The sequence below is a fragment of the Gigantopelta aegis genome, chromosome 12 (assembly GCF_016097555.1).
Source record: "Gigantopelta aegis isolate Gae_Host chromosome 12, Gae_host_genome, whole genome shotgun sequence".
NCBI lineage: Eukaryota > Metazoa > Mollusca > Gastropoda > Neomphalida > Peltospiridae > Gigantopelta > Gigantopelta aegis.
In genome coordinates, this window is record NC_054710.1 from 4,665,927 (window position 1) to 4,679,885 (window position 13,959).

General features: G+C 43.9%; 1 protein-coding gene across 1 annotated transcript; it reads left to right on the forward strand.

The window, feature by feature from the left end:
* Positions 1 to 3: 3 nt before the first annotated feature.
* Positions 4 to 13,249, forward strand: LOC121386587 (cell wall protein DAN4-like). Its single transcript, XM_041517537.1, has 8 exons — positions 4 to 10; positions 572 to 744; positions 3,483 to 3,859; positions 4,320 to 4,544; positions 5,082 to 5,306; positions 5,664 to 5,911; positions 8,663 to 10,060; positions 10,686 to 13,249. The coding sequence occupies exons 1-8, from the start codon at positions 4 to 6 to the stop codon at positions 13,247 to 13,249; spliced, it is 5,217 nt and encodes a 1,738-aa protein (XP_041373471.1).
* The last annotated feature ends 710 nt before the right edge of the window (positions 13,250 to 13,959 follow it).

The following is a 13,959-nucleotide window of genomic DNA, read 5'->3' on the forward strand; positions in this document are numbered from 1 at the left end:
GCTATGACAGGTTTGACTATTTATATATAACAAATTTGCTTTGTTTACCGGTGCCACTAGAGCACATTGATTTATTAATCATCGGCTATTGGATGTCAAACATTTTGTAATTTTGTCGTATAGTTTTAGAGAAAAAAACCGGTACACTTTTCATTTAGTAGCAAGGGATCTTTTATATGCACCATCCCACAGACAGGATATCACATACCACAACATTTCATATACCAGTCTTGGTGCAGTGGCTGGAACGAGAGATAGCGCAATGGGCTCGCCAATCAAGATCGACTCCAGACTGACCGCGCATCAAACGAGCCTTTAAAACTGGGCTACATCCCGCCCCATATATATATTATAATATAACATAACATAATATAATATAATATAATATAATATAATATAATATAATATAATATAAATATAAATATAATATACGTATTTTAGTGATTATCGACTTTACAAAACAGGGAAAATTGGTATCTTGTACCCGAAAAGGTCAATAACTGACCAAAAAAATAAAAAAAATAAAAAATATAATATATATTCAAAAGTGGCTCGTCCTTTAATTTTTCAGTCTTCCCAACATGCGTCAGTTCGTGCGCGGGACAGGTGTTTCCGGCTCAGTACGCATACTGCGGATCGTGTCAGCAGTACATCGTGTGTTCCATTGGTCAGACCACTCACGTGATGTTGTGTCCCGGATCGCTGTACTATGACGCCGTCTTAGGAGTGTGCACTTTCGCCAACGTAGCCGACTGCAGGTAGTCGACTCAGCCCTGGAAATAGAGTTTTAAATATTGTTTTTGTTTTACGACTCTAATGATTTTTTAATCATCGGCTATTGGATGTCAAATCATTTTGGGGGGGGTGGGGTGGGGGGGGGGGGGAGTCGGGGAGAAGGAGGGGTGTAGCCCGGTGGTAAAGCGCTCGGCTGATGGGTGGTCGGTCTGGGGTCCCTGTCTGTGCGCCCATTTGGCTATATCTCGTTACAACCAGTGCACGACGACTGGTATATCAAAAATCAAAGGCATGACATCCAATAGCCGACGATTAGTGAATAAATGTGCTCTAGTGTTGTCGTTAAACAAAACAAACTTTAACTTTTCAAACATTTGGTTATTTTGACAATTAGCCTTAGAGAGGAAACCCGCTACATTTTTTCCATTAGCAGCAAGGGGTCTTTCATGTGCACCATCCCACAGACAGTATCACACACATCATGACCTTTGCTATACAGTCATGGTGCATTCGCTGGAACCAGAAATAGCTCAATGTGTCCACCGACCGGGTTCGATCTTAAACCGACCGCGTATATGTCCACCGATTTACCACTGAATTATACATCCCGTCCCGCCGATTAAAAGATCCCTTAAAATCGCAGAACCTAGTTTCAATGGACACTAAGTTTGATTAATCTACAAACCTGTAACAGATTTGGATAACATTATAACAGAGTTAAAGGGACATACCCTAGTTTTTAAACACTAAGGCATATCTTTTACTATTAAGTGCTTTACACAATGTACGCGAGCGATTGTTGGCGCGAATTTCGCCGCGAATTTCACGTTGACGCTAGCGACAACTACATGCACACTGCTCGCGAAAAAAATAAAAAATTCGTGCGAATTTTCAGTTGTCAGTGACAATACTGGCCGTTTCTGCTGAACAACGATTAGCAATAACATTGACGTATTGTATGCATTTATTAGTTTCATAAATAGTAAAAATAGACAATAACTTAAAATGTTCTATCCCCATGTTGTAAAAGAAAGAAAGAGCTGTTTTATTTAACGCAAGGGGTCTTTTATATGCACCATCCCATATACAGGATAGTACATACCACGGCCTTTGTTACACCAGTTGTGGAGTTGTAGTTGCAGCTGATTTTATCATAAAGCACTGGATGTTCTTGGACGGGTATTATCAGTTCTTCCTTTTTATTCTCTTTGGTTGACGGTGCCATTTTTTTAACCACGTGCTTCTTGACCGGAAACAGGAAATGACGTTGCAGGCGAATTGTCAACGCGTACAAAAAAAATACGCATTCACAGTATAGTTTGTGTTTGTTCTATATTTTTCACTCGCACGCCTGTCTAATTCGCTCGCGAATTCGCGTATAGTGTGTAAAGCCCAGTTCTCACTTGAACGATTTTTCGCACAACTGCGGTGCGACTAAAAGATTGTACAGCCGTGCGATTCCCGTACGAATTACCTAGGGTTTTCGCGTAGAAAATCGTTCAAGTGAGAACGGTGTTTACAGGTCTTTGGAGCCGTTTTTTTATAACTGAAGTCAAACATTATTTAGATTTTATTGTTTAGATTATCCATTTCCGTACATCCGTACACATCATCATGGTGTTTTTAATATCAACAAATGGATTTCTCATATTTTTTAAAACGCACGTGCGTCTGAGAAGTAACAGATGGAGTGAAGTAGATCATTAAATTGTGTACAAGTCGTTGTACTTTATGTGTAATATTTAGAATATCTCTGTCTCTGGTAATGCTTTAAAGCTGTCCATCCTCCATGTTATTGTTCTCTGAAGGCTAGGAATGTCGTATTTAACACCTGAAATTCAAACATTTCTCTGGAGAGCATGCCCCTAGAATAACATAAATAGGCCCTCGAACTACTGTTACTACTACTTCCAATACTATCACTACTTCTACCATTATTATTATAGGTACTACTACTACTACTACTACTACTACTACTACTACTACTACTACTACTACTACTACTACTACTACTACTACTACTACTACTACTACTACTACTACTACTACTACTACTACTAATATTACTACTACTACTACTACTACTACTACTACTACTACTACTACTACTACTACTACTACTACTACAACAACTACTACTAATATTACTACTACTTCTACCACTAATTTATCGTATTCTACTACTACTACTACTACTACTACTACTACTACTACTGCTACTACTACTACTACTACTACAACTACTACTACTGTTACAAATACTTCTACCACTAATTTATCTTCTGCTTCTACTACTACTACTACTACTACTACTACTACTACTACTACTACTACTACTACTACTACTATCACTACTACTACCACTACTACTACCACTACTACCACTACTTCTGCTACTTCTGCTACTGCTACCGCTACCGCTACCACTATCACTACCTCTACTACCACTACCACTACTACTGCTACTACTACTAATATTAATACTACTACTACTACTTCGTCTTCTACTACAGCCACTACTACTACGTATTTTTCTACTACTACGTATTCTTCTACTACTACTACTACTACTACTACTACTACTACTACTACTACTACTACTACACCTATTACTGCTAACACTTTATATTTAATATTTCTATTCTATTCACGCTTTAAAATTCCAGAGCGACGTCACCTACCTCTCCCACTTCAGCCACGAGTCCAACCAGTAGAACATCTGCAACTAGTCAAACATCTGTAACCAGTCAAACATCTGTAACCAGTCAAGCATCTCTAACCAGCCAAACATCTGTAACAAGTCAAACATCTCCAACAAGCGCCACATCAGCAACAAGTCAAACATCTCCAACCAGTCAAACATCTATAACAAGTCAAACATCTGTAACAAGTCAAACATCGCCAACAAGCGCCACTTCTGCCATAAGTCAAACATCTCCAACCAGTCAAACATCTATAACAAGTCAAACATCAGTAACAAGTCAAACATCAGCAAAACCTGTAACTGTGTGCATTACCAGCTGCTTCGGGTTAGCAGACGGCGACTACCAGTCGTGCAATGGATGCGATGTGTACGCGTCATGTGTTTCCGGATCTATAATCGACAATCGACCTTGCGTTCAAGGTCAGAGCTGGGATGACGTCACAAAACAGTGCAGCAGTACATCGAAAACTTGCTTTACGTCGGCCACATCCGCAACATCTCCAACATCAGCGACCAGTGCAACGTCACTTACATCAGCAACGTCTGTTACATCGCCTACCTCACGTACTAGCGCAACGTCACCAACGAGTCAAACATCTGTAACTAGTCCAACATCCCAAACGAGTGTCACGTCACCAACGAGTCAAACATCTGTAACTAGTCCAACATCCCAAACTAGTGCCACGTCACCAACGAGTCAAACATCTGTAACTAGTCCAACATCCCAAACGAGTGCCACGTCACCAACAAGTCAAACATCGGTAACTAGTCCAACATCCCAAGCAAGTGCCACTTCAGCAACGAGTCAAACATCTATAACAAGTCAAACATCTATAACAAGTCAAACATCAGCAAGACCTGTAACTGTGTGCATTACCAGCTGCTTCGGGTTAGCAGACGGCGACTACCAGTCGTGCAATGGATGCGATGTGTACGCGTCATGTGTTTCCGGATCTATAATCGACAATCGACCTTGCGTTCAAGGGCAGAGCTGGGATGACGTCACAAAACAGTGCAGCAGTACATCGAACACTTGCTTTACGTCAGCCACGTCCGCCACATCTCCAACATCAGCGACCAGTGCAACGTCACTTACATCAGCCACGTCTGTTACATCGCCTACCTCACGTACTAGCGCAACGTCACAAACAAGTCAAACATCTGTAACTAGTCAAACATCCCAAACAAGTGCCACTTCGCCAACAAGTCAAACATCTGTAACTAGTCCAACATCCCAAACTAGTGCCACGTCGCCAACAAGTCAAACATCTGTAACTAGTCCAACATCCCAAACGAGTGTCACGTCACCAACAAGTCAAACATCTGTAACTAGTCCAACATCCCAAACTAGTGCCACGTCACCAACGAGTCAAACATCTGTAACTAGTCCAACATCCCAAACGAGTGTCACGTCACCAACGAGTCAAACATCTGTAACTAGTCCAACATCCCAAACTAGTGCCACGTCACCAACGAGTCAAACATCTGTAACTAGTCCAACATCCCAAACGAGTGCCACGTCACCAACAAGTCAAACATCGGTAACTAGTCCAACATCCCAAGCAAGTGCCACTTCAGCAACGAGTCAAACATCTATAACAAGTCAAACATCAGCAACAACTGTAACTGTATGCATTACCAGCTGCTTCGGGTTAGCAGACGGCGACTACCAGTCGTGCAATGGATGCGATGTGTACGCGTCATGTGTTTCCGGATCTATAATCGACAATCGACCTTGCGTTCAAGGGCAGAGCTGGGATGACGTCACAAAACAGTGCAGCAGTACATCGAACACTTGCTTTACGTCGGCCACGTCCGCCACATCTCCAACATCAGCGACCAGTGCAACGTCACTTACATCAGCAACGTCTGTTACATCGCCTACCTCACGTACTAGCGCAACGTCACAAACAAGTCAAACATCTGTAACTAGTCAAACATCCCAAACAAGTGCCACTTCGCCAACAAGTCAAACATCTGTAACTAGTCCAACATCCCAAACTAGTGCCACGTCACCAACGAGTCAAACATCTGTAACTAGTCCAACATCCCAAACGAGTGTCACGTCACCAACAAGTCAAACATCTGTAACAAGTCCAACATCCCAAACTAGTGCCACTTCAGCAACAAGTCAAACATCTCCAACCAGTCAAACATCTATAACAAGTCAAACATCAGTAACTAGTCAAACATCAGCAAGACCTGTAACTGTGTGCATTACCAGCTGCTTCGGGTTAGCAGACGGCGACTACCAGTCGTGCAATGGATGCGATGTGTACGCGTCATGTGTTTCCGGATCTATAATCGACAATCGACCTTGCGTTCAAGGTCAGAGCTGGGATGACGTCACAAAACAGTGCAGCACTACATCGAACACTTGCTTTACGTCGGCCACGTCCGCCACATCTCCAACATCAGCGACCAGTGCAACGTCACTTACATCAGCAACGTCTGTTACATCGCCTACCTCACGTACTAGCGCAACGTCACAAACAAGTCAAACATCTGTAACTAGTCCAACATCCCAAACTAGTGTCACGTCACCAACAAGTCAAACATCTGTAACTAGTCCAACATCCCAAACTAGTGTCACGTCACCAACAAGTCAAACATCTGTAACTAGTCCAACATCCCAAACGAGTGTCACGTCACCAACAAGTCAAACATCTGTAACTAGTCCAACATCCCAAACGAGTGTCACGTCACCAACAAGTCAAACATCTGCAACTAGTCCAACATCCCAAACAAGTGTCACTTCGCCAACAAGTCAAACATCTGTAACTAGTCCAACATCCCAAACTAGTGCCACGTCACCAACAAGTCAAACATCACGAACAAGTCAAGCATCTCTAACTAGTCCAACATCCCAAACTAGTGCCATTTCGCCAACAAGTCGAACATCTTTAACTAGTCTAACATCCCAAACTAGTGCCACTTCTCCAACAAGTCAAACATCACGAACAAGTCAAACATCTGTAACTAGTCCAACATCCCAAACTAGTGTCACGTCACAAACAAGTCAAACATCACGAACAAGTCAAACATCTGTAACTAGTCCAACATCCCAAACTAGTGTCACGTCACCAACAAGTCAAACATCAGGAACAAGTCAAACATCTCAAACTAGTCCAACATCCCAAACTAGTGTCACGTCACCAACGAGTAAAACATCTGTAACTAGTCCAACATCACAAACAAGTGCCACTTCGCCAACAAGTCAAACATCTGTAACTAGTGCACCATCCCAAACTAGTGCCACGTCACCAACAAGTCAAACATCTGTAACTAGTCTAACATCGCAAACTAGTGCCACCTCACCAACAAGTCCAACATCTGTAACTAGTCCAACATCCCAAACTAGTGTCACTTCACCAACAAGTCAAACATCTGTAACAAGTCCAACATCCCAAACTAGTGTCACGTCACCAACAAGTCAAACATCAGGAACAAGTCAAACATCTCAAACTAGTCCAACATCCCAAACTAGTGTCACGTCACCAACGAGTAAAACATCTGTAACTAGTCTAACATCGCAAACTAGTGCCACCTCACCAACAAGTCCAACATCTGTAACTAGTCCAACATCCCAAACTAGTGTCACTTCACCAACAAGTCAAACATCTGTAACAAGTCCAACATCCCAAACTAGTGCCACTTCACGAACAAGTCAAACATCACGAACAAGTCAGACATCTGTAACTAGTCCAACATCTGTAACTAGTGCAACATCCCAAACTAGTGCCACGTCACGAACAAGTCAAACATCTGTAACTAGTCCAACATCTGTAACTAGCGCAACTTCAGCAACAAGTCAAACATCAGTAACAAGTCAAACATCAGCAACAACTGTAACTGTGTGCATTACGAGCTGCTCCGGGTTAGCAGACGGCGACTACCAGTCGTGCAATGGATGCGATGTGTACGCGTCATGTGTGTCCGGATCTATAATCGACAATCGACCTTGCGTTCAAGGTCAGAGCTGGGATGACGTCACAAAACAGTGCAGCAGTACATCGAACACTTGCTTTACGTCGGCCACGTCCGCCACATCTCCAACATCAGCGACCAGTGCAACGTCACTTACATCAGCAACGTCTGTTACATCGCCTACCTCACGTACTAGCGCAACGTCACAAACAAGTCAAACATCTGTAACTAGTCCAACATCCCAAACTAGTGCCACGTCACCCACAAGTCAAACATCTGTGACTAGTCCAACATCTGTAGCTAGTGCAACATCCCAAACTAGTGTCACGTCGGCAACAAGTCAAACATCTGTAACTAGTCCAACATCCCAAACTAGTGTCACGTCACCAACAAGTCAAACATCTGTAACTAGTCCAACATCCCAAACTAGTGCCACGTCACCAACAAGTCAAACATCTGTAACTAGTGTCACATCCCAAACTAGTGCCACGTCGCCAACAAGTCAAACATCACGAACAAGTCAAACATCTGTAACTAGTCCAACATCCCAAACTAGTGCCACGTCACGAACAAGTCAAACATCTGTAACTAGTCCAACATCCCAAACTAGTGCCACGTCGCCAACGAGTCAAACATCTGTAACTAGTCCGACATCTCAAACTAGTGCCACGTCGCCAACAAGTCAAACATCACGAACAAGTCAAACATCTGTAACTAGTCCAACATCCCTAACTAGTGCCACGTCACGAACAAGTCAAACATCTGTAACTAGTCCAACATCCCAAACTAGTGCCACGTCACGAACAAGTCAAACATCTGTAACTAGTCCAACATCCCAAACTAGTGCCACGTCGCCAACGAGTCAAACATCACGAACAAGTCAAACATCTGTAACTAGTCCAACATCCCAAACTAGTGCCACGTCACGAACAAGTCAAACATCTGTAACTAGTCCAACATCCCAAACTAGTGCCACGTCACCAACGAGTCAAACATCTGTAACTAGTGGAACGTCCCAAACTAGTGCCACGTCACAAACAAGTCAAACATCTGTAACTAGTCCAACATCCCAAACTAGTGCCACGTCAGGATCAAGTCAAACATCTGTAACTAGTCCAACATCCCAAACTAGTGCCACGTCACCAACAAGTCAAACATCTGTAACTAGTCCAACATCCCAAACTAGTGCGACGTCACAAACAAGTCAAACATCTGTAACAAGTCAAACATCAGTAACAAGTCAAACATCAGCAAGACCTGTAACTGTGTGCATTACCAACTGCTTCGGGTTAGCAGACGGCGACTACCAGTCGTGCAATGGATGCGATGTGTACGCGTCATGTGTTTCCGGATCTATAATCGACAATCGACCTTGCGTTCAAGGTCAGAGCTGGGATGACGTCACAAAACAGTGCAGCAGTACATCGAACACTTGCTTTACGTCGGCCACGTCCGCCACATCTCCAACATCAGCGACCAGTGCAACGTCACTTACATCAGCAACGTCTGTTACATCGCCTACCTCACGTACTAGCGCAACGTCACCAGCAAGTCAAACATCTGTAACTAGTCCAACATCCCAAACTAGTGCCACGTCGCCAACAAGTCAAACATCTGTAACTAGTCCAACATCCCAAACTAGTGCTACGTCGCCAAGAAGTCAAACATCTGTAACTAGTCCAACATCCCAAACTAGTGCCACGTCACGAACAAGTCAAACATCTGTAACTAGTCCAACGTCCCAAACTAGTGCTACGTCGCCAAGAAGTCAAACATCTGTAACTAGTCCAACATCCCAAACTAGTGCCACGTCACGAACAAGTCAAACATCTGTAACTAGTCCAACATCCCAAACTAGTGCTACGTCGCCAAGAAGTCAAACATCTGTAACTAGTCCAACATCCCAAACTAGTGCCACGTCACGAACAAGTCAAACATCTGTAACTAGTCCAACATCCCAAACTAGTGCTACGTCGCCAAGAAGTCAAACATCTGTAACTAGTCCAACATCCCAAACTAGTGCCACGTCACGAACAAGTCAAACATCTGTAACTAGTCCAACATCCCAAACTAGTGCCACGTCGCCAACGAGTCAAACATCACGAACAAGTCAAACATCTGTAACTAGTCCAACATCCCAAACTAGTGCCACGTCACCAACGAGTCAAACATCTGTAACTAGTGGAACGTCCCAAACTAGTGCCACGTCACAAACATCTGTAACTAGTCCAACATCCCAAACTAGTGCCACGTCAGGATCAAGTCAAACATCTGTAACTAGTCCAACATCCCAAACTAGTGCCACGTCACCAACAAGTCAAACATCTGTAACTAGTCCAACATCCCAAACTAGTGCGACGTCACAAACAAGTCGAACATCTGTAACAAGTCAAACATCAGTAACAAGTCAAACATCAGCAAGACCTGTAACTGTGTGCATTACCAGCTGCTTCGGGTTAGCAGATGGCGACTACCAGTCGTGCAATGGATGCGATGTGTACGCGTCATGTGTTTCCGGATCTATAATCGACAATCGACCTTGCGTTCAAGGTCAGAGCTGGGATGACGTCACAAAACAGTGCAGCAGTACATCGAACACTTGCTTTACGTCGGCCACGTCCGCCACATCTCCAACATCAGCGACCAGTGCGACGTCACTTACATCAGCAACGTCTGTTACATCGCCTACCTCACGTACTAGCGCAACGTCACCAGCGAGTCAAACATCTGTAACTAGTCCAACGTCCCAAACTAGTGCCACGTCGCCAAGAAGTCAAACATCTGTAACTAGTCCAACATCCCAAACTAGTGCCACGTCACGAACAAGTCAAACATCTGTAACTAGTCCAACATCCCAAACTAGTGCCACGTCGCCAACGAGTCAAACATCACGAACAAGTCAAACATCTGTAACTAGTCCAACATCCCAAACTAGTGCTACGTCACGAACAAGTCAAACATCTGTAACTAGTCCAACATCCCAAACTAGTGCCACGTCACCAACATCTGTAACTAGTCCAACATCCCAAACTAGTGCCACGTCACAAACAAGTCAAACATCTGTAACTAGTCCAACATCCCAAACTAGTGCAACACCCAAACTAGTCAGTCAGATCAAGTCAAACATCTGTAACTAGTCCAACATCCCAAACTAGTGCCACGTCACCAACAAGTCAAACATCTGTAACTAGTCCAACATCCCAAACTAGTGCGACGTCACGAACAAGTCAAACATCTGTAACAAGTCAAACATCAGTAACAAGTCAAACATCAGCAAGACCTGTAACTGTGTGCATTACCAACTGCTTCGGGTTAGCAGACGGCGACTACCAGTCGTGCAATGGATGCGATGTGTACGCGTCATGTGTTTCCGGATCTATAATCGACAATCGACCTTGCGTTCAAGGTCAGAGCTGGGATGACGTCACAAAACAGTGCAGCAGTACATCGAACACTTGCTTTACGTCGGCCACGTCCGCCACATCTCCAACATCAGCGACCAGTGCAACGTCACTTACATCACGTACTAGCGCAACGTCACCAGCAAGTCAAACATCTGTAACTAGTCCAACGTCCCAAACTAGTGCCACGTCGCCAACAAGTCAAACATCACTAACTAGTCCAACATCCCAAACTAGTGCCACGTCACCAACAAGTCAAACATCTGTAAATAGTCCAACATCCCAAACTAGTGCCACATCACCAACAAGTCAAACATCTGCAACAAGTCAGACGTCTAGAACTAGCGCAACTTCAGCAACAAGTCAAACATCAGTGACAAGTCAAACATCACCAACAAGTCAAACATCACCAACAAGTCAAACATCTATAACCAGTCGAAGTTCAGCTACTTCTGCCACAACCACTTCGCTTGGTGTTACATGCATTACGGACTGTTTTGGGTTAGCAGACGGCAACTATCAGTCGTGCAATGGGTGCGATGTGTATGCCTCCTGTGTAGCACAGTCGATTATTAACGACCGGCCGTGTTCATCCGGGCAGTTCTGGGACGACGCTTCCAAACAGTGCAACAGTAGATCAAGCACGTGCACCTCGTCGGCCACGTCACAAACATCTGTGACATCCGCTAATAGTGCAACTTCAGCAACAAGTCAAACATCTGTGACAAGTCAAACCTCTGTAACAAGTCAAACATCTGGAACTAGCGCAACGTCACCAGCAAGTCAAACATCTAGGACCAGCGCAACGTCACCAACAAGTCAAACATCTGGGACTAGCGCAACGTCACCAATAAGTCAAACATCTAGGACCAGCGCAACGACACCAACAAGTCAAACATCTGGGACTAGCGCAACGTCACCAATAAGTCAAACATCAGGGACTAGTGCAACGTCAGCAACAAGTCAAACATCTGGGACTAGTGCTACGTCAGCAACAAGTAGAACAAGTCCAACTTCAATGACCAGTCCAACATCTGTTACAAGTGCAACTTCAGCCACTAGCGCAACATCTAGAACAAGTCAAACATCTCTAACTAGTCAAACATCTCTAACTAGTCGAACATCTGGAACCAGCGCAACATCAATCACTAGTGCAACGTCTGCGACTAGTCTAACAAGTGCGACGTCGGCCACGTCAGCCGCATCAGCAACATCAGTAACAAGCGTCACGTCTCCCACCTCTCCTCGGGCGACGACAGGGTCAGCGTGCATCACGTCCTGCACGGGCAGACCGAACGGAAACTACCAGTCGTGTCTCGGGTGCCGCGTCTTCGTCACCTGCACAGACAGCGCTACACTGGACGGCAGGTTGTGTCCCGGGATCAACGTGTGGGACGACTTCCTGAAGATGTGCACGTTCCTGTCGTCAACCTGCGTGGAGATTCCAACCACCGCGGCGTCGACCACCACTTCACAGACATCGCCGACGTCGCCAACAAGCGCTGCGGTTGCAGTCACACCATCTGCAACGGTGACGACGGGAGCCGCCTGTATCAGGAGTTGTATAGGTGTGGCGGACGGTGATTACCAGTCGTGTTACGGATGTGACGTGTTCGCCACCTGCTTCGGACAGACGATCACTGATCGTCGACCCTGCCCTGCTCTGAACATGTGGGACGATTTCCTCAAGATGTGCACATTTTTCTCGTCCACCTGCACTCAACCAGCTTTAACGGCTCTCGGAGCAGCAGCAGACATAGATATGGAGATGATGATGGAGACGGACAGTCCACGTAGTGTTACAAAGGCTCCAACAACCAACTCTGATGACACAAATGAAGGTGTGAAAGTAACGACTTCAACACCTTTATCCAAGCCATCTTCAAACTGTATAAACACGTGCGAAGGTAGACCTGACGGAAAGTACCAGTCCTGTAAGAGTTGTAAAGTCTTTGCCATGTGCGCCAACTCGGTTTTGATTGACAACATCCCGTGTCTTAGCACCTTCGTCTGGGATGACGTGTTGAAAATGTGCACGTTCATCTCCTCCACTTGTACAGACGCGGCATTGTCTCCAGTCAGCGATCTGGTGCTCAACAACGAAGGAAGCGATTTACCAACACTAACTAACACCATCAAGCCAAGACTAGAAGGACGCACAGACGTTCAGTTGCTTGGAACAACCACTGTTATGGAACCCAAACAAGAAGGACGCACGGACATCCATTTGCTTGGAACAACCACTTTCATCAAACTAACACAAGACGGAAAGTCAGACGCCCAGTTGCCTAGCAATAGCAACTGGATCTGCGTCAGTAGCTGCGAGGGAAAGACTGACGGGGATTACCAGTCGTGCAGCAGTTGTTCAGTCCACGTCGTCTGTAGCGGTGGTGTAAGAATGGAGGACGAACCATGCGCCGGAAATGACATCTGGGACGATTTCTTCAAGATGTGTACTTTCTTTTCATCCACGTGTCCCTAAAGGGGGTTGTCTCAAAGATGCATAATGCTTAGAAGAAAAAAAAATGTAAATTTTGTTTTGAAATGTAAAGAATATATCTTGAACAACTGTATGATGTCCAGAGTATTTGTTCAGTTTTGTTTTAAAATGTAAAAAAGTATAACTTGAGCAAATGCCCAAATGTGTTTATTAATTTTTGTTTTGATAAGTTTAGTTCACACCTTGAACAATGGCATAATGTCCGAAACTGTTTATTAATTTCTTTTTCGAAATTTAAAGATTATACCTTCAACACTTGGTTAAAAGCATTAAATTTGTTTCGAAAGTTAAAGATTATACCTTCAACAATTGAAAACTGTACAAAATTATTTACTAATTAATGTATTAAAATAAAATTGTTATGTCTTGAAAAATTGTATAATGCACAGCATTGTTTGTTGTTTTTGGTTATAAAGTATACATATTATACCTTGAAAAAAGTATTCATTTCATCCATCCCGTATGCTATAATTTTTGTAACAACTTTTACAAATAGTCCAACATAAATAGCAATAGAACAATTCGGACAGCATAATATAGCCATCTCCGAGGAGTTAAAAGTGTATTTTTGTTCAACGACACCACTAGATCACATTGATTAAATGATCATCGGCTATTGATGTCAAACATTTTGTAATTTTGACATATAAAGTTTGTTTTGTTAACAACACCACTAGATCACATTGATTAAA